Consider the following 24,334-nt stretch of genomic DNA (forward strand, 5'->3'; position numbering starts at 1 on the left):
CCTGTCAGACCATTTTGAACACGGGGTACAATTAGGCACCACAAATTGATTCCAGTTTTGTTTTGTTTTTTAATTTTTATTTATTTATTTATTTATTTATGGCTGTGTTGGGTCTTCGTTTCTGTGCGAGGGCTTTCTCTAGTTGTGGCAAGCGGGGGCCACTCTTCATCGCGGTGCGCGGGCCTCTCACTATCGCGGCCTCTCTTGTTGCAGAGCACAGGCTCCAGACGCGCAGGCTCAGTAATTGTGGCGCACGGGCCTAGTTGCTCCGCGGCATGTGGGATCTTCCCAGACCAGGGCTCGAACCCGTGTCGCCTGCATTGGCAGGCAGACTCTCAACCACTGCGCCGCCAGGGAAGCCCTGATTCCAGTTTTGAAATGGCAAAGACAATGAATTTCCTTATTCACTCAAGTAAAATCACAAATTAGTATCAACCTGCACTGTAACACAGTAATGTGTCAGCCTTCAAATGATGCTGCAGCTAACTATTCACTGTAGGGTGAGTTCTCTGTGGTGCTGGCTTTTCTCCTGCCCTCAGTAACATTCCCAGTGCCTCTGCCCAGCTCAATCACTGGGAAAAGGACTCTAGTCTCATCCCTCATTGGAGGGATGGCAGTCGGAACAGAGAGATCTCTCAACTTCAAGGTCCTTGTGCTTACGGACATGAAGGGCAGGAAGCTGGCAATGATTTTGCAAGTGAAGTAAACAGAGGGATGCAGAAAAGAAGGAAAGGAACCATTCCTTCCAAGCCAGCTGCCATAACCCTGGACTCAGGTGTATGCCTTATGCCAGTAATGGTATCATCCTGCATCACACTGCTGAGCCTTCATCACCCGTGCATGCATGAGTGTATGTGTGCAATTTTGGGAGCTGCTTGGCAGGATAGCTTTATTTTGTTTTGCTTTTTTCCTGATAAAATTTTTAAAGATACTTGTGAAGGAGGAAAAGGCATGTAGAGATCCATCTTTGTGGCCACCTCTTCCATGGAAGTTTCTCTGATCCTCCCAGCTAGAGTCTCTTTCCCTTCTTACTCAAGGTAGCCCTCGTTCTCCACTCCCCTGAGGACACAGGGCTTTGCAGCATAAACATGCATGTGGCTATTTTTCCCACTGACCTGATCTCTGCTCTAACCATGTCCTGACCACCAAACACAATGGTCTCATCAACCATTGGTCCACCCAGCCCTCTGGACTGGTGACTGGGCAAAATGTTTAGTTTTGATTTTTTTTTTATATATGATTCTCAATTCTACTGATATATCTTTAAAAGAGTGTTTCTGAATGCATGCTGGTCTGAATAAGCCCAAGAGACTTCTGATATCATTCATAACTTATAGGAAAACCAAAGGTCTCCTGCAAGGCTGACTGAGTTTTCTTATATTTGCCTGTGACAATGGAGATATGGGCAAAGGCTGGAACAGGTGACTATAATAAAGAAAGAGGCCAATGGGCCAGGCAAAGTAGCCAGGCTCATCAAACTATCACATCCATTGCTTCTACTAAGTGTCTCCTAGAATTGAATTGCATCTCTCCATCCCTCTTGCCATCACCTTAGTGTTGGCCACCATGATACTGGTGTTGATGAGGGCGCATGTCCCCTAAGCACCCATGCCTGGACTCCACCCTCCAATCCATTTTCCCAAGTCCAGCCAGGGGGATTCTTCTGCAACCCTACTCGGATTACACATCACCACTCAGTCTGAAATCCCTGTTACTTCTCATAGGATGATGTCCAATGTTCCCGAATGCCACACATCCCCATCACCCTGCCTCTGCTTGCTGCTCTGGCCTCTCACCACTTCCTGCCTCTCACGCCATACTCCCCAGCTAGACTGCGCTGACTGCTAGAAGGGTCATTGTCATTCTTGCCATCAGGTCTCTGCACATGCCACTCCATCTGCTCCCAACACCCTTCAACCCGACTCAGAGTCAAGCGGCCACTCAGCACTCAGCCAAGACATCAGCTTCTCTGGGAAGTCTGCATTGGCCTGTCCCCAGTCAGTTCAGGTCCTTCCTGTATCCCCTTCAGCGTCCCGTGGTAGCTCTATCTCCATGACTAACACACAGTACTGCAAAGTCATTGCTTCCTTGCCCATCTCCTCCACTATGTCCCAAGCATCTTTGGGAAAGAGGCTACTTCTTGTTCAGCATTGAACCTACATTGCCAGGAGAGTGCCTGGCAAAGAGTAGTTTCTTCATGAATATTTGATGAATGAGTAAACAGAGTGAATGAACAAATTAGGATGGGTCCTTACTTAATAAGTACACGTTATAACACCAATCACATGCCTGGCCTATTCTAGGCATTTCGTGAACATGAACCCACTTAATCTTCATAACAATCCCACGCAGTAGGCACTATTTTTGTCCTCATTTTTCAATGGAGGAAACTGACTAGAAGGAGGTTGAGTAACTTGTCCAAGGTCACACAGCTGATAGTAGCAGAGCTGAGGGTGACCCTAGACATGTGGCCTCAGAGACTGCTCTGCTCCATGGAGAAACATGTACTGGTGAACCTCCCGTAGGTGGACCTGAGTTTGCTGCCCGGTGCCTGCCTAAGATGTGTCCTTCGAGGACACAGCAAGGGGATCATGGCAAAGTGACCTGTAGTCATCATCAACCAGCTGCCTAGAATTCCACCTTGAGCAGAGCTGAGTTTCAAATTATTAACTCTCAAAGGAATCTTTCCATGAAATATATATGAATGTACTATTTATACTTATATTTGAACCTGGATGAAATAGGCATCAGTTAAGGGCATCCAGCCCATAGCACTTTCAAACCTGCTGCAGTACTGGGAGTCAGACAAATGTCTTTACCTGTCCCAGTCACACGCAAACCCTCTTCCTGGAGTGTAGCTAGAAACTTAGAAACTCCAGAGGAGGTTTTTTGGGGGAGAGTGGGGGGAGAAGCAGGCATCTGGGAGAATTAGAAAATTTTAACTGATTCTAATACCCAGGATACACTTCTGAAATCCTTACGTTTCTTCACTGGGGAGAGGTAACAGCACCCCTTGATGCCTGTCAGCTTCTGAATGTCCCAGATAAACTCTCCACAGGATTTTTTCTCCTCTTTCCTCTGTTTATCCTTCCCAATCCCAAGAAATTAAGCTTAGCTCACTGGGCACGTCTTTCTACTTGGGCACATCTCTGCCAAGCAGGGTCCTTGTCTATTTAAATCTGCCTTGAGCATTCCTTAGCAGAAGGGTTCTTGGGCTTTTGATTTAATTTGGAGTGTCTGTATGTGTGTATGTGTGTTCCTTTTAGAGGATGTTCTAGATTTGTTTCCTGCAGAGTCTGGCCACCACTCTGCATGGGTTGAATTGCGTGCATTTATCTGTGGGACTTCGGTTTTGTAGTCATTGGGTCCAAAAAGAGGCCATTGTGACAATGCTAAATGCCCCTTGACTTGCTCCTCAGGTGGTCTCAGTCCTTCCAGGGAGAGACAGGCACACAAAGCATCGAATTTCAGACTTGAACCCAGAGATCCCTGGGGTGAGGCTGGCAGGCCAGCCTGTCATTTGGGATTTCTGGCCCTGGCCAGCTGGGGCACAAAAGCACTCCATCCTATGAAATCCCCAGCCACAAACCAAAGAAATGCCAGCTACTGGGGGGGTGAGGGGGGGGCGGTGGTCACCCGGGTCCTGTCCCAAAGAGAAAGGGGCAAGTGAGGCTGAGAAAAGCTTTCAGCAAAAGCCCTGCCTGGCTTAGGCAAACTGCTTTCTGGCCTCAATATCCCAAATCCATTCGTGATTCCCTTTGCTATGAAAATATCCATGGAGAATGTGGAAATGGCACCTGGGAGGTGTTCAGAAATACATGTGGCCTGTCACCTGATTACAAAAGTTGAGTGAAGATCATAATCGTTTGGGCACCTCCTTAATGAAGGGCAACGGTCAGTTCAGGGGTGTGGTGGGGATTAAAAGATTGTGCCCTAAAGCCCATGTTCTCAACCTTTTTATTTGCATTCTTTGCGTCTTATCATTTAGGATTATGTAAAAATGACAGCTGCTTATAATTATTTGGAGGTTTGAGTTGCAATAATTAAAAACATCTGCCTTTATCTTACCGCTACCAGACTTAACCCCTCGAGGTTGGGTCTATTGAACTTCAAAGAGGGAAGCAAAAAATAAAAGAAAACTCCACACATTACTAACAAATTTCTAGTGATTCATTTAAATGTATAACCAGTTATTCCAACAGCCTTCAAACCTTTAATTATCTCTGAAATATATATAATTTGGGACTGCTAATTAGATAGCAATTTAATGCTCTCATGGGGATTCAGATGCACTGTCTTTCTAAAATGTAAACTCACAGAGGAATCATCATTGGCATTCAAATGACTGAATTCTTCAGTTATTCAAATGAGGGTGGGCGTTTACACTGTTGAATCATTTGAATATTCTGCTGTCAGCCCCAGCTATAGGTTTTACAGGGGTCCTCAATACACTGAGGGTGAGGCTAGATTTCTCCCAACTCTCTGGAGAGAAACAAGTCCAGCTCCTCCTCGAGGAAACCTAACCTCAGTCTCACAGGCCAGTCTGGCCTCTTCTTAGATGAAGATGACTCTGTTTTCCTATTTTAAGGAGGAACAACCTTTCCTGGAATTCATAGTTATGAAAGCTTTAATGCTTGCTTCCCAGCATTCTTCATGCTGGTCTGCCTGCTATTGTCTGGGCAGTTAACATTTTAATTAATAACTCTCCCTACAACAGACTGCTGCAGATGGAGGAGGTGAGGGTTTCTCTTTGCCTTGAGCTTCCACTTCCTGTGTATTCCTACCCCCGTTGAGATGGTCCTTTAAATTATATAAAGATGTGCATCACATGGAGAAAAGCAATTGATCAATTAGATGACATTGGACAATGATGGAAGCCAGCTCTCGCATCTCAGTCTCACAATGTGGCTAGGCTTTGCATTCCTGAGCCCAGGCTAGTAGCTAGCAGCTGAGGCTCATTTCCCCCACAAGGGGAAGGAGGTGCAGACAAATCTATAGGAATTTTTAACAGATCATTATTCAACACATTGCCTGTAATTACATTTTGATGAGCCTTTTATTGCTAATTCATCATCCAAGATGGGGCACTCTAGATATGAAATTAATCTAGTAAAACAAAGGTCAGAGTGTGTCCAGTGAAAAGAAAAGCTTTGTCCTCATCAAATCCTTTTGCCAAACAATAAAGCAGCAGAGAATCCTATCTCTAAACCATATTTCCTTAAAGTGCCTTCTCCATTATTAACAGCATAAAGCTAACACTCCCTGGTGCTTCTCGGCGCAAGCAGGCCAATGTGAGGCGAATACACATGCAGCGCCCTGAAACAGAAATGGGAAACGTGCCTGACACCGTCACTTTAAAGCTAAGGTATGTACGCACACAGAACTGTATTTGAAGCTCTAGTCTAGAGCAATCAGTTTTTGCAGAGACATATCAGTCCACTGGTGTCTTGGCTTGAGTCCCCTCTGAAGCAGACCCTAAGACCAGGATTCAAGGGCAAGGTTTTTACTTGGGATGGGTTCCCAGGAAATGCCTGTAGAGACATGGCAAAGTGACTCAGAGACAGAGATGATGGGCAGGCAGCCAACACAAGTTGCATCATCGAGCATGTTAGCGCTCTGGGCACCCCAAGCTGAATCCCACTGCAGGGGTCTGGGAGCCAGTGTGGAGTAGGAGTGTGGTACAGGTGTGGAGCCCACCTGGGAGGTGGGAGTGCTCACCAGTCTTTGGTGGAAGGATGCTAATTCCCTGGCACATCTCGTCAGCTGCGTGCAGGAGAGGAGTGAATTCCAGAAGTCAGAGAAAGTCTTCACTAGGGTTTTGGCAGCCGCAAGCTAGGCTGGCCCCCACGGAGGTGAGGGCCGAGGGGACATGGGTGGGGCATCCACAGAACTACTCCACTAAGCATGTTCTCCAATAGGAATTTATCAATAAAACCTCAAGGCACTTTCCCTTGTCCTTTGGAAGTCTGTCCTAAATCTACCCAGATTGCATACACAACATCTTAAATCTCCCCATGCCTCAGGCTCTTTGCATACTCGGTTCCCTCAGCCTGAATTAGTCTCCACTCTCTTGGCACAGCAATTTCTTCTCCCCCTCAGGGCTACAGGGCTCAGCTTAAAATGTCATCCCTAACAAGGGTTCTCCTTGACCATCCAAATAAAGGTAGGGCATGTCCCTACTTTTTTTTCTCAGGTCCTTGTTTCCTTTGGAGAGGTTATCCAAAATGTGTAATACTTTTAATTTGCTTACTTATGAGCTTAAAAAAGACATATCTTCTCCATGACCAAATGAGGGAGGAATTATGTCTGTCTTATTACTTGATCCCCAGCATCTAAAAGAGTGCCTGGCACAGGAGAGGTGTTCGATAAATACGTGCCAGATGAGGGAAGGAGCAGTCAGAGGGAAGGTGGGCTACAGCAACACAAGGAGGAGCAAGCTACACATCTAGGTGTCTGAAGAGCCTGTGGTTGCTCCCTAATGTGCCGGACTGGATCACCAACTGTGAACTGAAGCTTACAGGATGCAGACTAACTCCCTGCAGACTTCTCTAGCCGCCCCTTCCACAGCTAGACACCAAGTCCTTTTATAAATTCTCCTTCTTGTCAGTATTCCCACCCTGGTACTTAATAATATATGGTGTCATTGTGTAATCAATTTCCTATACATGGGTCTTCTCTCCTGTTTATTTATTATTCCACTTCACCTGCTAGGTATCTCTCCAGGCCCTGGATGTGCGAGGGTGAATAAAATGCTATCTGATTAGTGTCTTCAGGTTACTTGCAGTGCAGTGAGGGGACAGATGTGTCAAGGGATTTCTATAATGTAGTGTGGAGCCTAAACTCAAAGGCCTGTGCAAGAAGCCTGGTGGGATGAAGGGGTAGGGTGGTGTGGAGAGGAAAGTTTTGCGGGGTGGGAGTGGGAGAGAGGGAGGCAGTAGACAGCAGGGGTCAGAGCCACACCCAGCAATGGTTCCCAGACTTGGGGATTTCACAACTATATCAACCAGGCTGCTCTGGTTGTAAGCAACAGATACCAATTCTTTATCACGTGAGCAAAAGAGGAATTTACTAGAAGTGTATATGGAAGCTCTCTGCTCCTACCACAATGAGAGATTAATGAATTAACTAATATGAATGAATAAATAAATAAAGGACCTGATAGAGGGCCTTTTGCTCTTGTCTTTTCTTTTCCTTCCTTATTTCCTTCCTTCCTTCCTCTCTCTTTCCTTTTAATTCTTCCTCTTTCCTTTCTTCTTTTTCCTTTCTTGAGCCAAATTTGCTTTCTGACTGACAGAGTCCTTGGCCTAGGCATCAGTTAATCTCTCTGAAATAAGCACTAATGCACAGGATGCTGTGAGGACTTAAAGAGGCAAAACATACAAAGGGGGTAGGCACAGACCCTGGTTCTTGACACTCTAAGTAACAACTGCACTGTCACTGTTAGTCCCCTCTCTGCTAAACCCCATCTATGCCCTATGTGTCCATGTACACACCCAGCCACAGAACTTGGGGACCAAGAGGTTGTTGAGTTCTTGAGGTTTGCAGAACAGAAAGCCAGGCACCCCTCTAATCTACTTAATTCTGAAGCTCACGAGGTGTAAGCATTCCCTGCTCAGGGCTGCAATGCTTCCAATCAAGTGTCCAGACCCAGGCAGTTCCAACCGTTGCCCTCAACAATTTCATCAAGTGGAAAGCACGCAAGGCTCTGTTTTCTCCTTTGCCAAATGATGTATTTCAAAAAGAACAGGCTCGCTACGTGGGGGTCACGCAGTCTTGTTTATTTTTTCTCCGAGCACACACTCCTCTGAGCAGACACACTTACTAAGCATCTGTTCATTCTTTCTTTTAAACTAAATGGGATGGATTCAGACCTGGCGTTAAGAGGAGTCTCCTGGGCTGTGTTTTGAGAATGTGCTCAGGGACCAGGCACATTGCGGTGCCCGCGCGCCACCTACTGGCCAGTCTTGTTCAGTTCACAGCAGTCTGAACAGAGAGTGGCCTGAGATGGGATTCCAGCCTTTGGGAGCCATAGAAAGGACTATAAATGAGGCTAGGTCCCTACCCACTACACCACGACAGGCTGGGGCCAGCATAATGCATGGTTCTGAGACCAGAGAGAAAAGTGCCTGGTCCAGCCTGAGGACAGAGATCCCGGGAAGCGTGTGGGACCCCCCACTGAGTAGGAAGAAATGGCCTCCAAAGTGGACTGTGGATGCAGTTGGTGTGCATATCACCTCCTCTGGGAAGCCCTCCAGCATCTCAGGGCACCCTTTCTCAAGAAAAGCAGATGCTTCCCCTGCGAGCACATAGCTCTTCTTGGCCTCTCTCGCTATCAAGAACTCTTGCTTTGCTCAATGAGTTCCCTGTGGGCAGAGACATTCTTCTACCTGCTTCTATGTCTCCATCAGCTAGCACAGTGCCTGACTTGAGGAACATCTGATGAATGTTTGCAGGCCAGCAGGAGGGCAGAGGCAGGGGCGGAAAGAAAGGAGGGCTTGACCAATCACATGAGCTTCAAGTTTTGCGTCCAATGTAGCAAGGACTCAGTAAACGTTTGATGAGTAAACATGTGACACCTGCACTTCTCATTTATTGTAGGAAATTGGTACCCAGATATTTAGTCACCAGCATCCTTCAAACATCGTCAAAATCACTCAATAAATATTTACCAACCATGCCCTCGATACAGCAGCAAAGTCACAGGAAGTCACAAGGGATGGGGCAGGAGAGGCTGAACATACAGACCTTTCCCAAGAGTGATAAGTGATCCTGAGGAAACTAAAACAGGGGATGTGATGGGGAGTGATGGAGGAGATGTGTGGCTCCTTCGGTCAGAGAGCAAGGATGCCTCTCTGTGGGGGTGACATCTGAGATGAGACATGCAAGCTGAGAACAAGGCAGTCACAGGTGTATCCGGGACAAGATTCCAGGTAAAGGGAAGAGCAGGCACAAGGATTTGGAACAGAAAGGAGCTTGGTGTTTCTGAGGAATGGACAGAAGGGCCGGAGGACACCTGGAGCACGGTGGGTAGCCACACAACTCTGGCAGGTCAGAGGCGAAGCCAGATCTGGCAGGGTGCTGGGATCATGGCCTGGAGTTTGGGTTTTACTGTAAATGCCAAGGGAAGCCAGACCATCTGAGTGATGCCTGTGAAAGCCCCTGCTGACTGCTGAGTGAATAATGCTGGGGTGGGGGATGGGGTGAGGGGGGTACAAAAATAGGTGTCCAGAGCAGAGCTCAAAGGGAACTGAAGTCATCCAGGAAAGACAGGACAGAGGCCCTGTCAAGAGTGACAGAGGGGAGTGGACTTGGGGTGCATTTTGGAACCAATAGGACATGAGGGTGGATGGCATGGGGAGGGGTCCAGAAAAAGTCAGTGCTGGAGGCCACACCCACACCTGTTGAACTAAAAAGAACCCATAGCATTTGCAATGAGTGGGTGTGGATGGGAAGAAGAAATGAAGGAAGATTAGTTGAGGCATTCCTGGTCCAAAAATTACACAAAAAGAAAACGATTAGATGTGTGGGATAGAAGCTAGTCCTTGCATGATTGAGGATCTGCATCATGATATAAAAATCATATTTAAACGTCACATTGAACTTTTTGGGAATGATACAGAATCTCCTCACATGGCCCACTGCTTGAACTAAGTCAGTGGATTTCAACAAAGATTCTGATAGCGGTCCTTCCTTGCAAGCTCGCATTTAAACTGGCGTTTGATATGCGCTGTCTGCTTAGCTTTTAACATATTTACATGTGTCCATAGGCATGTTCTTTTCATTCCTTATGAGAGGACTTTGGCATAAGAATATTTACATTTATTAGCATGTTCACGTGTCAATCTGTGTTATCAATGACCTTCTGCCAGGGTCCATCTATAACCCATGTGCAAAAGCAAAAGGGCACAGAAAAATGAACTGCCTGGGCGTCCATGAGAACAAAGAAACAGAATCAACATTTGGAGTGGGGGGGGGGACAGTCAAGGAGTAACACAGGGACTTGCTGGTGACATCAGGCAGAACTCAGGCTGTGGGAAAAGCAACAACATTAACTTCCAGAGGGAGTGGGGCAATTCTGTAATGGGAAGATGACTGTTATCTGCAGAACTTGGGCTCGTTAAAGAGTTAAGCTGAGTTTGACAGGACAACAGAAACGGTTTGGTGTCTGAGTATTCTGATGTAGATAACCTGACAGCTCAGTCTTCCCACCCCCTGGCCTGGGCAGCACAGTTTGGTTTAAGGCATCTACATGGGTTAGGTGGGAACCCGTGGGGCTGAAACAGGCAGAGCCAATCTGTCCTGACTATCAACTCGATGACCTTGAATTCCAGACAACTCCCGACAGCCTGGGAGGCCACAATGGAGGAGACTACGTAGCCCCTGACTGTTTGCACAGACTCCCAGGATGAAAGACTGGTGGTAGTGGTGGAGCTTGTTCTAATCCACTTTAAGGAAAGAGGAGGTGCTACCATCTGTTTACACTCTAGACTGGGTTTAAAACATCTGGTTCAAAACGTCTGGCTACACTCTAGACTTGTTTTGTTCCATAGGGCAGCCTCAAGCCACATGTGGCTCTTGAGCTCCTCAAATGTCGGAATTGAGATGTGCTGTGGGTGTAAAATATATGCCAGCTTTCAAAGATTACTATGAAAAAAATGGCCAATAGCTCATTAATAATTTTTATATTGATTGTAAGTTGAAATAATGTGATTTGGGATATACTGGGTTAAATAAAATATAGCCTTAAACTTAATTTCACCTATTTCCTTTTTAGATGTAGCTACTAGAAAATGTTAACTTACACAGGCAGCTCATGTTTGTGGCTTGCATTACATTCTTCCTGGACAGCGCTCGTCTAGACAGATTCTCACTATAATCGCCTGATGATGACCCTGTTATTCATCCATGTGGCTGCAAAGACCAGGCTTCTCGGTCACTCCATCCTCCAGCCACTCTGCCTCCCATTTCTTGAAGAACCAACCAACGTAGCACAGTGAATTTAGCACATCCAAACTGATCTGGGGGCTCCTGGTTCTGGCTCTTTCTAGTCATTTTACCACCTTATCACTTGGTGTCTCACCTTCTTGTTTGTAACATGGGGATATGCACTGCCTCATGGAGAACCCCAGCTCCTCAGCCTGGCACCCCCAGTTGTCTACAATCTGACTTCAGGCTGCCTTCTAGACCCACCTTCCACCCAGGCCTGCCGTCATGCACACCCCTCCCTTGAGCCTCTGGGCCTTTCTACTACTCCAGCATCCTAGGCTTGCTATTAAATTAGTTAATGATTAAAAGCCTTAAGAACTTAAAACACTTCGAACAGTGTCTGCCACACAAAAAGGAATCAACGAATGTGAAAAATATGACTAAGACCAACAACAACAATAACAAATACAAAATGCATCTTCCCTAGTTGTGTCTATGGTTACTCTTACACCCTACATATAAAATCGCATCCATTCTATTTGATTTTGAGTTCTCTGAGGTGGGGCACTTCTCTGCAACCACTCCAAGCAGCTTGCTCAGCCCTAGAACATGGTGGCCATCTAGCAAACGTTGAGGGAAGGAATGAAGATTTCTCTCCATCGTTCCCAACTTCCATCTCATCCACCACTACACCCAGTGGCCCATGTGACTGGCTAATTTTCATCCAGAATAGAAACCCTTCAGCATCCTTCCTCATCTTCTGGGCTTGAAGATACAGAGCAAACAGCTTTTGGCAAATGTCAACGTGGGTTTCGTGGAAGTGAGTCCTAGATTTTGCCTGCCCCAGGCTCCTCTGTGGAGGCTTGCCTGTGCTGTGGCTGCTGGAAGGGAGCCTTCTTTGTGTTCTCTTGGTGGTTTGACTAGGCCCACATTCCAGGCCTCCTTGGGAAAGGCAATCAACTCAGATGTCCCTTTCTTCTAAAACCGAGGGGCACATGGATTACCAAAATCTCAAAGAAAATAAGATCATGGCAAAGGTGGTCCCTTCCTAGTCTTATCTCCCTCAATGCTCTGTAGGGCAAAAGAAAAAGAGATATTAGGGGCTCCACATTTTAAGAAAAATCCATAAAGCTCTCAGAGACATGGGAAGAATAAAGTGCAAGAAGAATCAATTTAGACAGTAACTCTAAGTAACTATGCTTTGAAATAGTTTTAACCTGAATGTTAAAGAGGGGCAGAGAACAAGAAAAAATTTCCAGATGTTTAATAACTACTAAAAAAGCGTTCCTCAAGGTCTGACTTGAATCCTTTTTGCTGTGCTACTGTCCTATTCCCCACCCGTGATATGGCCCCCAGCCCACGTTAAGATAGCTCCATCAGCCCCCAGTCTAACACACGGGACCCAGCACACTGGGAACCGGGTTAATGTTTGTTGAATCAACATCAGTTAGTCTACCAGAAGTCACAAGCAGGTGGCAAGGACAGAGTGGCTGAGAAACACTTGGACAAAGACTACAGAGAGCCCACGTATCAACAGAAAAGTCTTACTTGAGCAGCTTTGCCAATTAAACCAAAGCCAGTCTGCTGAGTAAGGCTCCTACATCTGAGCTGTTTTTGGAGATACTTCATGATTCACACCCAAATCATACAAGATGAAAGAAAATACTGGATAAAATCAAGCCAAATGTTAAGTTTGGGGGGAAAATTTTATTGGACAAATAAGAAAAATATTGGTATTGTGCTTCATGAAACCCACTTCTTTCCTTTGCCTGCAGGGGCAGAAACAATCTCAGTGGCAGATGGAGAGGGAATAGGAGTTATTTTAAGTGAGTCTGCTCCATCCTCTGCACTGGCCACAACCTCCCACTCGCACCCACCGTGCTAAGCTAGCAGCCTTGGCCAGAACCGAGGGGAGCATCCATTTGTAACAAGGATTCGATTATATGGCTGGGCTTGGAGAAGGCCAATCAGGTTGGAGTGAGGATTCCCTGCCCGAGCTGGCCAAGGAAGCTGCTGGCGGCTGGCTCTCCCCAGCCGTGCGTGAGGGTCTGACCCGGTGCATTTACATCTGGTGCAGACACCGGGTTTCTCGGGGAAGCACGCCAATTACATTATCCCGAAGGACCCAAAGTAAGAGAAAAGCGAACAGTGGCTTTGGAGGATCCCTTCATCCATTCCCCTCCTGAGTTCCTCCTCTGTGCTGAGTGGCTGGTGGTGAGGGAGAAGGAGGGATGAAGCTTTCTGCTTTTGTTGCTCACGTGAACAAGACAGAGAGAAACAAACCACTTGTATGTGCCAGAGCTGGGGTTATTCCCCCCATATGGATTGATTCTTAACTGTCATTCTTCAGTTACTGCAGCTGCTAGTATATCCTTATTGCTACTCTGAAAACAAACAGACAACAATAGCAACAACAACAAAACCCTTCAGTTTCCTCACGTAGTAGGGCTCACACAGAACATCCCAGTGTAGCTACTGTCTGCTTGTCTTCTAGCTCAGAGTTGGCCCAGAAAATTGAGGGTGTGTGTGTGTGTGTGTGTGTGTGTGTGAGAGAGAGAGAGAGAGAGAGACAGACAGATACAGAGAGACAGAGGGAGGGGGAGAGACAGCAGGCATAAACAGGCTTAGCTGAGGTTGCACAGACTAAGTTGATACCAGGTTCAAAGTAGAACTGCATGCAGACTGCATGATTCCAAGGACTCTGTACCTATTCACTTGTTTGTGTGTGTATACAATCCCTCACCAATGTTTATCATAATAATCTGAACCAATTGAATAATAAAAAGTGTTCTTTAAATCCACCCCCACCCCCAAGCATCCACCACCACCATGTCCTCCCAACCCTTACAGCAGCCAGGCATAGTTCAATAAAATCAATAAAACACAAACAGGGTGCCGTATAACCGCCACTGTCCGCAAAATGTCCTGGGGCCTGCTTTGTCACACAAGGCTCTTTACTTGCATTATCCCATTTACACTGACAACCAGTAATATTATATACATTGGTTATGGCAAGATTACAAGAGAAAATGATGCTCAGAGAGGCTGTGTGACTTGCCCAAAGTCACACAGCTGGGATATGGCAGGACCAGGAATCAAGGACAACTTGTGTACTGCTGAAGTGGAATTCCTTCCACTTCACCGCTGTCTTTTTCCCAGTAAGAAAATGCAAAACTCAAGGCAGGGTCAACACTCACTACTGATCACATTCATATGGGTTAGTTCATGTAATCCTCAATGGTGGGCATCACGCCAAACCTCTTCTAAATATGTCAGGGCCTCAGGGTCACAGACTGATAGATGGGATAGATGGCTCACTGACCTGGCCACTCCTTATGTTCTTATCATGGATCAATTGCAAAATGCTTCATCTGGTTTGGGCTTGGGTTCTCACAAGTGAGATGTGCAGCATTTGCTTGGGTCACCCCATTTATGGGAATTTGACCCTAGCTACCATTTCCAGTGAAATCATTCAGTGCAATGTTTCAACAGTGAGAAGAACAGAAATGACTTGTATTTGTGAGTATTTGCACTGTCAGGAGATGATCAGTGTTGACTGGTTGGCCTGTTTTTATAAGAGCCTTTTGGCTGCCCTCTCAGTGGCCACAGCTCTGGAAAGTGCATGAGATGGATTATTTGCAAACAGACCATTTGCTGCATGACCAGGAGATATAAAAGACCAGAAAGACTTTGTGAGTTGACTGTGCAGATGGGAGCTGCTCATTTCCATTGCTATAGAGAAAGGAAAGGTACCTTGATGACTTCTGACATCTGGTTCCATTTTGTTCCTTCTTTAAAAGCTGATACATGGAAAGTTAATTCATTAACTAGCGGAAGATCCAGGTTTGATTGTTTCATTTACTCTGATCCACTCCAACTTGGAATAAATAAGCACTGGGAGCCCATACTCAGCCACACCAAATACGTAACTCCTACCACCCACCAACAGGCAACCCCAACTGGAAGGCTTAGAAATGGGTAATGTGTTAAGCTTTTTAAACTTAAATATGTTTTTAGACTTAAATATCCTCAAAAAGTTAGTAGCTTTTTCAATCAGACTTTTCAATGATTCTGAGTTATGTTTGGAATTAGCTAACCAGTTAACTCAACCCTTTTTTGATAAAAAGATTGTTGAAGTCAGGTATTACCTTAAGTCCCATCCTGAAGCATGCATATGGGATCCACATGATGTGGCCATGACTCCATTAATACCAGGGCAATTAGAGCGAAGTTGGGTGATGATGGAGCTAAAACATGGACTTTTTCTAAACAATGATTCAAGCGAGGAGCAAACTGGTCCCCACGATGTTTCACCAATAAACATTTGCATAGCAGGCACTGCTGCTATTTTCTAATTTTGATGAAAGGGAAAAAGACATGTGGGGTGGATGTGCGTGCGTGCGTGCGTGTGTGTGTGTATAGCTATAGGAAATGAACTACACTTTCTTAACATTCAAAAGCAGAGTTTACTATGTTACTCTTTATACTTTTATATCTTTAAAATTAGCTAACCGCAGACCGAAAGGGATGTCCTTTTTTCAACACATTATAAGTAGTCCAGGGATGGCAAACATGCGGTGCACTCACTGCCTGTGCCCCTCCAGGGTCCACAGGGGACCAGGGCCTCCCATCTGACAAGCGTGGCTGCCCTTCAGAATCCCCCTCAACACAGCACTGCAGGCAGCCTCTCCCCAGGGATCAGAATGGACCGTGGTATTCTGGGCTGTCCTGGGTTTGACCTAACCCCACTCACTTCAGAGAGAGTGAAAACGATGCTGAAAGAAAATGGTTTACACGTCAGCTCACCAAACTATGCTACTGGATACAGCTTAGGCAGGACAAGGAGAAAATCTCAACTGTTTCAATTAAACACAAAAGGTACTGTTGAATACCTTCAAGGCAGCAGGCACTGGGCTTGGGTAATGTAGTTTGGGGGCAAATCCCATCAGAATAAATTTCCAGGGATCTTGGATCTAATCTGTTGTATCAAATGTAACTTTCAATAAGTTGGTCTCAGACTGAAGTGTTAGAGACCATTTGCTATATAAAGGTATCTATTATGATAGGTTTCAAGCTGTCCAGAGTTTAAAATTTTTCCATATATTGGCAGATGTGAAATAAATATATAAGTACATATAGATATATATGGATTTATATACAAAACCATGATAGTAAATATATTTACCCTACATTATTTACATATTTTATGTCAAAATGCTAGTTATAAACTATTAAAACAACATTTTAGAGACGGTATTATGAATTGAGCGTTTCAAGTGAAAACTGCAAAGTGTAATTACTGTAGAACGGAAGAAAATCTTTTAAAATCATAAAGGGATAAACACAGAAATAAGTATGTCTCTTACCAGTGGTCTGAGTTCTGGATGCGTCAGGATATATCCATTATTTGTGATTGCAAAGGCATAGCCGTGAATCCCTAACTGTAAGAAGAAGTGAGAAAGAAACCTTCATTAGCTTGCTCCCTGGTGAATTCACAAAGCAGAAAGCAGCCCGACATTTAGTAATTTGCAGCTTAAACTTGGCATTCATAACCCTTATCAGCACAATATTTCATTAAAATGAATGCAAGGTGCTGATCCTTGACATTTGGTGGAAATGAAGACCTGTCACAGGATAAGCTCAGCAAATAGCACAATTTAAAATGTCACAGACCCATGCTGCCATCCAAAACCCTTACTCTGATTTATTTAAAACAAAAACAATTATAGTTTTTAAAAAGCAAGTGGCTAATGTTTCTGGAGACCCTATGTCCAAGTGAACAGAATTCTGTCAACCTGGGTGTCTTCTCTCTACCTGAGATAAGGCAAGAGGGGCCTCCCTCTGAGGCACATCTAGGCTCCCTACAATTCCACACCCCTAGGGGCCATCGCAAGCATGCACTCTCCTAGGCAGTCGTTTTCCATAATTCTTCAAGGATAAAAGTGTCCCCACCAGCCTATATAGGAGCCTGCCAACCCTTTTTATATCCTTTCGTCTTTAAATTGTGAGGCTGCCAAGCTTTTCCATGCATGCTTCCATCGACACAAAGCCTGGGTAATTTTCTATGCAGAGCCTCACTTAATTTATGTTTTCTGACTAAATGGGACTATGGGAAATAGTTTGAGAGCAATGAAATGTTTTACTAGCTTTAAAAAGTATGTAATCAAATTTAACACTGCACTTATTTAAATAATAATCCCAGCTTTTTGACAATATTTCTATTACACAGTTGACTGCACCCATTGGCTACAATAAATTTACCTACAAATCATTCATGTATTAAAATGGCCTCTGGCATAGAACCCATACTGATCTCTCTCTCTGAAGAAAGAAAATGTAACCCACTTTTGCCAGAGCAGTGAAAGGGGAGAAGAAAAAGAAATCCTCTGTTTTTTTCCAACGAGTTATTTCATAGTTCTGAGCCCTCGCTGTTACTTTTCTTGGAAATTCTCTGCTGCTCACATTCTTGAATATGATACTATTAAATGATCCAGACAACAGAGTTTACAAACCAAGAATGACCCTGTCTGCTTGTTAGCTTAACGTCAAGGTGATGTGAAATTAACTTCAGAGAATTTAACACCAGAAATTAAAAGTTTTCCTTGCATTACATAAAGTAAATATGCACATGGTAGTCAAGGGCAACAGGCATTTTCTTCTGGAGTTACCTTGCAAAGCAAGTCTTAATAAGATTCTACTTGATTCTAATGATAAAAGTGTATTTCATTATGCTGTGAAAGATAAACCAGCTATCCTCTGAGATGTAGATCATCTCTTTCATCTTGTCTCTTGGAAAAAATGTCAGACACAGTCAACACTGCATTAATTACCTTTATTTATGTCCCAGTTTAATATGGACTGCAGGGGTCAAAAAAGACTCAGAGAGTTTGACTTTTTCCATTAAAGGCAAAAGTGGTATTTGGTTGGAAATTCAAACTCACAATGAGAACAAACAAATAATATTTTATAGTCAACTAATACATTCAGTGCCTTCTAATTTACATTCCTTCACTTCTTGGTTTGCTTGTAGGAAGTAATACTCAAAAGAAGGTAAAACTCCATGCATATGCCCCCCTAATGCCCTCTACTTTTCTTGTGTCAAAATGATAATAATCAATTATTTGTGAGGTTGACTATAAGTAATCAAGGCATCGGTCAAGGCCTTTAATTATTTAATGCCTGTCTCCCTGCCAGAATATAAGTTCTGTGACAGCCAAGGTCATACCATGTGGTTATGGAGGGGTGGCTGGGATGGAGGGAAGAGGGGTAGAGAAAGGAGAAAGCAGAAAAGGAGGAAGGAGGGAAACAAAAGAAACTGAATTGAGTGCAGATCCTACAAAGCTATCCTAAACTCTCCACTTCCTCCCTGGGATGCAGAGACTGAGCTGACCTTCCCACACAATGTCCTCTACTCACTGTTTAACTGCCATCTCTACTTCCTTGTTGCTCACTCATGCCCGACCCTACTAGAGTCTGCCTCTGCTGTGACCGAGGCCTCGCCTACCAAGATGCCACCAGAACTCCTTTCTTTACAGTTGCCAGTGGCCTCCTAACTGCCAAACCCCATAGAAAGCTCTCTCTCTTCCTGGTTGTATTAGCCAACTGCCCCCTCCTCCTTGACACTCTCTAGTCCCTCAGCTGCCAGGACCCACATTCCCGGGTCTCCTCCCTTTCACAGGACCCTCATCCTCCACCCACCCTGGAAGCATTCATTTTCCCTAAGTTTCTGTCCCCAGTGTCCCTTGTCTGCTTTAGCTCTCTCTCCCCCAACACGATTCATTAACCACCTGGATGCTGTTGATCTCCAGATCTGTGCTCCAGCCTTGGCCTCTCCCCTCAGCGGCAGATCCCAGTATCCAAGTGTGTGTCGGCCATCTCTGCCTGGACATCCCACGGGCGCCCCAGACTCACCCAGTCCAGCATGGTGGCTCTTTCCCTTAGCGCTGCTCTTCCTGCTCTTCTCTCTCAGTCGGTGGCACCACCAACCACCCAGACTCCCAAGCTGCAAACTCCTTTTTCTGTTTCATCCCCAACTTCTTGACCTAAGTAATTACTAATTTTTCCTCCAGAAATCACTCAGATTCAACTCTGCTTCCCCACCCTACCATTCATGTAGATTTAATATAACAGATTGCCATAATGGTCCTACCTGCTCTTCCTGCCTCAAAGCTTGGCCCCAACAAAGTCATCCTTCAGATTAATCAAAGTCAAAGGTAACTCTGACTCTGTTGCTCCCCTTTGTAAAACCCACTAAAGACCTCTTTCATGTATAAGATAAAATCCATGGGCCCAGCCATCAAGTCTCTCTGGGGTCTGGCCCCTACCTAGTTACCCAGCACTGCCTTCTTTCACTCATTGCCTCTCAAGGGCACACGGCAGCGACACCACCACCCCTGCAGTTGTTTTCTCCCACTCAGACTTTTACTCACACAGTGTGAGCTGCCCAGAGCACTGCTCCTTCCCACCTCCCCTGAGCTAATTCTCACCCATGCTATGAGCTCAGCCTCAGGATCTTCTCTTATAAAAGGTCTCTCCTGTTGCACCGTCCTTTCCATACCATGTCTCCATAAAACCCTGAGAATTTTTTCCATTATTACCTTCACCCTAATACATGAAAATGCTACACTTACTTTTCTGCCTGCTTCTCAACCCTAGCTGGTTGTCTTTCTTTCCTCTGCCTTGTTCTAGATAAGGCAGCGCCTCCCCCATAAGAATGGGCTCTTTGTGGGGAAGGAATCATCTCACTCATTTCTGACTTCTCCAGTCTCTAGCATAATGTCTAACACATGACAGGTGCTCCAGTTAAGGTTTGCATGTATTTAAGACATTCACTACTTTACCCAAATATTACCTAGTTCATCTTTAAAGTTTGAGCTAAAGTAAATATTGAACATGAGCTGAAAAGTAGAAGCTGATTTGCTATCGGAGGTACATAGTCAGTCCTCCTCAAGCCTGTACCTGAGAAAGTCTTCTGACATTCAGAAACTATCTGGTTAACATCCTTCCCAGGAGAAGAGTCTGAGAAAACAACATCAGAATGTTTTGTTGGTTGGTTGATGGCATATGGATATAACCTAATGTAGATGTAAGAACAGAAACTGAGCAAATCTCAAAACACATTCTGTGGATGAGTCTCTCAGAAACCTTAAACTTGTGTATGGCAATGTCCAAAATTTGTTTTGGGCCCCAAATCAATATACAGATGAAATCTCTAATTTTTGTTTCATCTGAAATAGAACCAGTCTTCCTGTCCATTCTAATGTGCAGTCCCGTGGAGTAATAAGAGAACAGATGGGACACAAGGCCTTCCAGCACTTGGGGCTGCCAAAGGGGCCCTCGTCCCGAATCATACTCTTCTGGAGGCCAGGAGCCTCAAGATCCAACAGCCTGGGGAAGGAGGTGCTTCCCTTCCAAGTGCAGAGACTTTGGGCTAATGAAGTGAACCCAATTATAAAATGGCTCATTACATTAACAGGGGCTGTGGTGTCTGGAAATTATTGCTGGGATGTCTGGAATTCTTAATAAAAAGTACAGGAAGTCCGATTGCTTGTGGGAAAATCTATGAAGCTAAGGGAAAAAAAAGAATTCTATCTTCTGGGAAAACCCCAAGAGCAGACTCGTCTTTACAAGGTGTTAATCAAGAGAAAAAGGTGTAATTTGCACTCTGCTCCCTGGAGCTCTCCTCTCCTAGATGAGAGAGCCATGTTCAACCACGGCTCACTCTGCCTGCCATGCACACCTTTTTCCCAAGGCTCTTGGGGGAACCAGAGGAAGGATAACTTAGATTAAGGTATGTCATAGCTGGGTCTCTCGTTCCCAGACCTTAGGAAAAGCCTAAAACAGAAGTGCCTGTATTTCAGACACTGCTGGTTAATTTTCTGTAGCTGATCTTCCTCTATCCCCTTATTATACTTTGTTTCATTTATCTTTTACTAGCTGAGTTATACTGAGAAAGTTATTTCACATATCCTCATCTAAAAACGGGGCCAAGTGGTACCCACTTCATGGGAGTGTAATAAGGATTCAGTGGGAATAGTGGGTATAAAGCACTTTTACCATACCAAACACATAGTAAAAAGTTCAATGAATGCTTTATTGTATTATTTTAGCTACTAATATTATTTTTAATATTTTAACTATTATTTAAACTATTACTATTATTGTCCTTTATTGTTCCTAATGGCTCTAGGGTAATAAAGGCTAAAAGTTTGGATTGCTAGTTGTGACACTTGGTGAGATATTTAAACCTTCTGAGCCTCTGTTTCTTTAGCCAAGGGTAATAGCAGTGTCTACCTATTATTAAGTGAGATATGCTATAAAGAGCTTAGTACATTGCCTAGTAGAGGAAGCTTTGAGAAACAGATTCACAGCGTAATTGTTATCAGTTCCTATATGTTCACACTTTCTTGATTTACTGGGCATATATTAAATAGTGGCCCTATATATGGGCTTCTACATCTTCTTATATGGTGCAAGAGGATTAAGAGTGGTAAGGAAGGTGGGATGCCCTTCTTTAAACAGTAAGCCAGCAATTCTGGGCACCTAAGTCTGGGGATTTCAATAAAAGTAAAGTCCACTATCTTTAGGGACCTCAAATACCTCCCTAATCCCCTGAGTTTCCATCTCGGGCAGCTATACTGTTTCCAACATGTGCTTATGTGAGTTTGGATCAACCAGATGTCCTATCATGCTCTGGAAACTTAACTTCAACTGTAAAAGCCTTGTTGTTGAATGAACCTGGTTGTCAGGGCTCCAGGGTGACAGTAGGAAGACTTTTGTCATCTCAGTAAACCCAATCAGGAAAGTTCTTTTGTTAAGGAGGCCACCTTTTGTAAGCCTGATTTTAGATTAGAGTTCATTTCCTCTTATCATGAAGGTAGCTTTCTAATTTGATCACCTAAATGGAATTAGCATATGGGAACAGACATGCCTTGCTTGTTTAAAGAAGTTTCCTCTTCTAGGAGTGGAGCATTGCTAAGGACCAGCTAGGAAGCGCTGGGAAGAACTTAACCTTCTGGGTTCTCTGAGAAGCCTGGGCCAACAGGTGAGGGTGCAGCATGGGTTTATGGAGGGTGGTGATGGCGCTGATGTCCAGGGCTAAGGGGAGCCCTAGGAGGCAGGGATACATACCCCAAGTCTGAACAATCCCCTATGGTCCTCACTCCTCAGCCCTCCATCATTTTCCCATGGCCTATTTTGCTTCCTTAGGAAAAACAGTGTAGAGCGAGATGATTTTAGGTGGCATACAGGGCCTGTGTTAAACTTTATAGCCAGAACCACTAGTAAGAGTCAGCCCTTTTAAAAATTTCTTCCATCCTTCTAATTATATCAAAAAAAACCTTTCCATTAGTACATCTTTAACATTTGCCTTTAATACTAACTTCAAAGAAAAAGAGAGAACAGACTTCAAGTTCAGAACCTTGGAATCAATCAATTATTTAATACTATTATTTTGTTTTTATAATTTTTTTTACAATTATCTTCTATAATGCAAATTGACATTAGCTTTTCTTTTTAGAAATGATGTGTTTCCTATCAAAATTTAGTTAAGTGAAGAAAGTTTCAGGCTGATTTACAAGTCAAGTATTAAGTAAATAATGGTGCAGAGAGTATATGAAGTAGTATGTGAATGGCTTAGATCTGCTCTAAGAATGTGGGTCTAGGCTCAAATCACACTCACCACTTCCTACTTATGTAGCCCTGAGCTCTGTGAACATAAGCCCTGCAAACCTGAGTTTCCTTATGAGTAGAATGGATACAACAGCACTGCACTTACCTGAGGAAGGTTTCACAACATGATGGGGGTAATGTTCTTTGCACAGCACCGAGTACTGGGCAAATGTTATCTGCTAATATTATACCTTGAGACATCCCATTTTGTACCACAAAATGGTGTTTTTTTAAATAGGTGTTTTCTGCACCTGTCACTTTGCATCCAGCCCTCTGAGGGGTGACCTGATCAATTTGGCTGCAGTCATCCATTTAGCTGACTTGCTTGGATAAGGGTTTCCTGTGATGCCTGGTGATCTGTTCTCTTGCTCTTACCCTGGCCCTCTGTCAAAAGGTGGACCTATCCTTGTCGTCAAACTTAAGAATCTTGCCTAACACACATGACCTTGTATCATAAGCCTTTCCCCGTGTCTTTCAAAATTCTTGGAAAACCCCACTTTCAAAGGTGGCTGAGGATCCCAGCATGTGGCTGCCTAGCCCATTGTTCAGTTAACCCATCGTTCTGTTGGGCATTCTGGGTTAGCAAAGGACCAGTGGATGTGAAGCCACAGGTGTCAGAATCTGGGGTAGGAAAGGTGTCAATAGCTCTCTGCAAGCAGTACCCCCTGTGGAAGAGGGCTGCAGGTACCAGGGGCTGGGGGTCAAACCTGTCCTCTTGACTAGTGTGTTACCATTGCTCCTGACTGATGACAGTGGTCAATGCTTCACACAAGTCTACAAGCAGGTTCTATTGTTATCACCATTGGACAGAGAGGAACTAAGGATTTGAGAGAGTTGTCCATACCCAGCTCCTCAGTGATGGAGCTGAACTCCACATGTATCTGCTTCCAGAGCACTAACCACTGCCTCTTCCTGCCAAGGCCCAGGAAGAAAGGCCTCTCACAACTGTGGTGAGGCAGGCTCAGCACATCAGGGAATGAGGTGGTAAGGGAGGGGGCCCTGCCAGTTAGCCAAGAATCTCAGATTCCCAGCCCAAAGGAGCTTGCCTCCCTCCAGATGGGAACAAAAAGAACCCTCGTCAGTCTGTGAGTGGGCCAGAGATGGAGATGGGCGAGCTGGTCTGCTTCGTGTTGGGGGAAGAGGGGACAGGTATGGTTTCGACCCTTGTGCAGTCAGGGGAACCATGTCAGTCCATGAACTCCTCCTAGGACAAGGAGCAGGGGCTGCTTTCTGCCCCCCCGCACTCCCATGCATGCATACACAGAGACGGCTCTTGGGCGGTTCCATAGCACTGGGAAAGGGCTTCAGGGGACCTTCCTCTTCTCACCTCTTGATTTGCTTTTCTGGGGAGCCCCCACTAGGGAACAGGTGAGAGTTTTCTGCATGGGGTTCAAGGACTCTCTGGGCCATCTTTTTAAAAGGAAAACCTGGTCATGTTACTCCCCTGGCTAACCTATGTACCAGAAAAATATAACGACCGTATCTCAATTTACGACTTCACATGTGGCTGTTCAGGCTGAGGTTAGAAGAGATAATTAAGAAAGAGTGCCAGTCAAATGAAATTTAAAAAGATCTGTTCAGTAATTGTGCAGGTGGTATAAAGAAAAGACAATGTGTTACGATGGTGGGAAGCAAAAGGCTGAAGCTGGGACAACACTGCTCTAAAGGTAGTGGAGTGTGAACTTGACTTGGATGGAAACCAGGCTCCTGGCATGTCCGTTGCTCTAATTTCGTTAAA

General features: G+C 44.8%; 1 protein-coding gene across 1 annotated transcript in view; it reads right to left on the minus strand.

The window, feature by feature from the left end:
• CACNA2D3 (calcium voltage-gated channel auxiliary subunit alpha2delta 3) overlaps positions 1 to 24,334 on the minus strand; it is an 832,322-nt gene that overhangs the window by 245,269 nt on the left and 562,719 nt on the right. The window contains exon 17 of the mRNA XM_082346809.1: positions 16,293 to 16,367. Coding sequence (XP_082202935.1) covers positions 16,293 to 16,367 — 75 coding nt within the window. The remainder of the gene's footprint in view (positions 1 to 16,292; positions 16,368 to 24,334) is intronic.

This window comes from Balaenoptera borealis (genome assembly GCF_965194805.1).
Source record: "Balaenoptera borealis genome assembly, chromosome: 12".
Taxonomy (NCBI): Eukaryota; Metazoa; Chordata; class Mammalia; order Artiodactyla; family Balaenopteridae; genus Balaenoptera; species Balaenoptera borealis.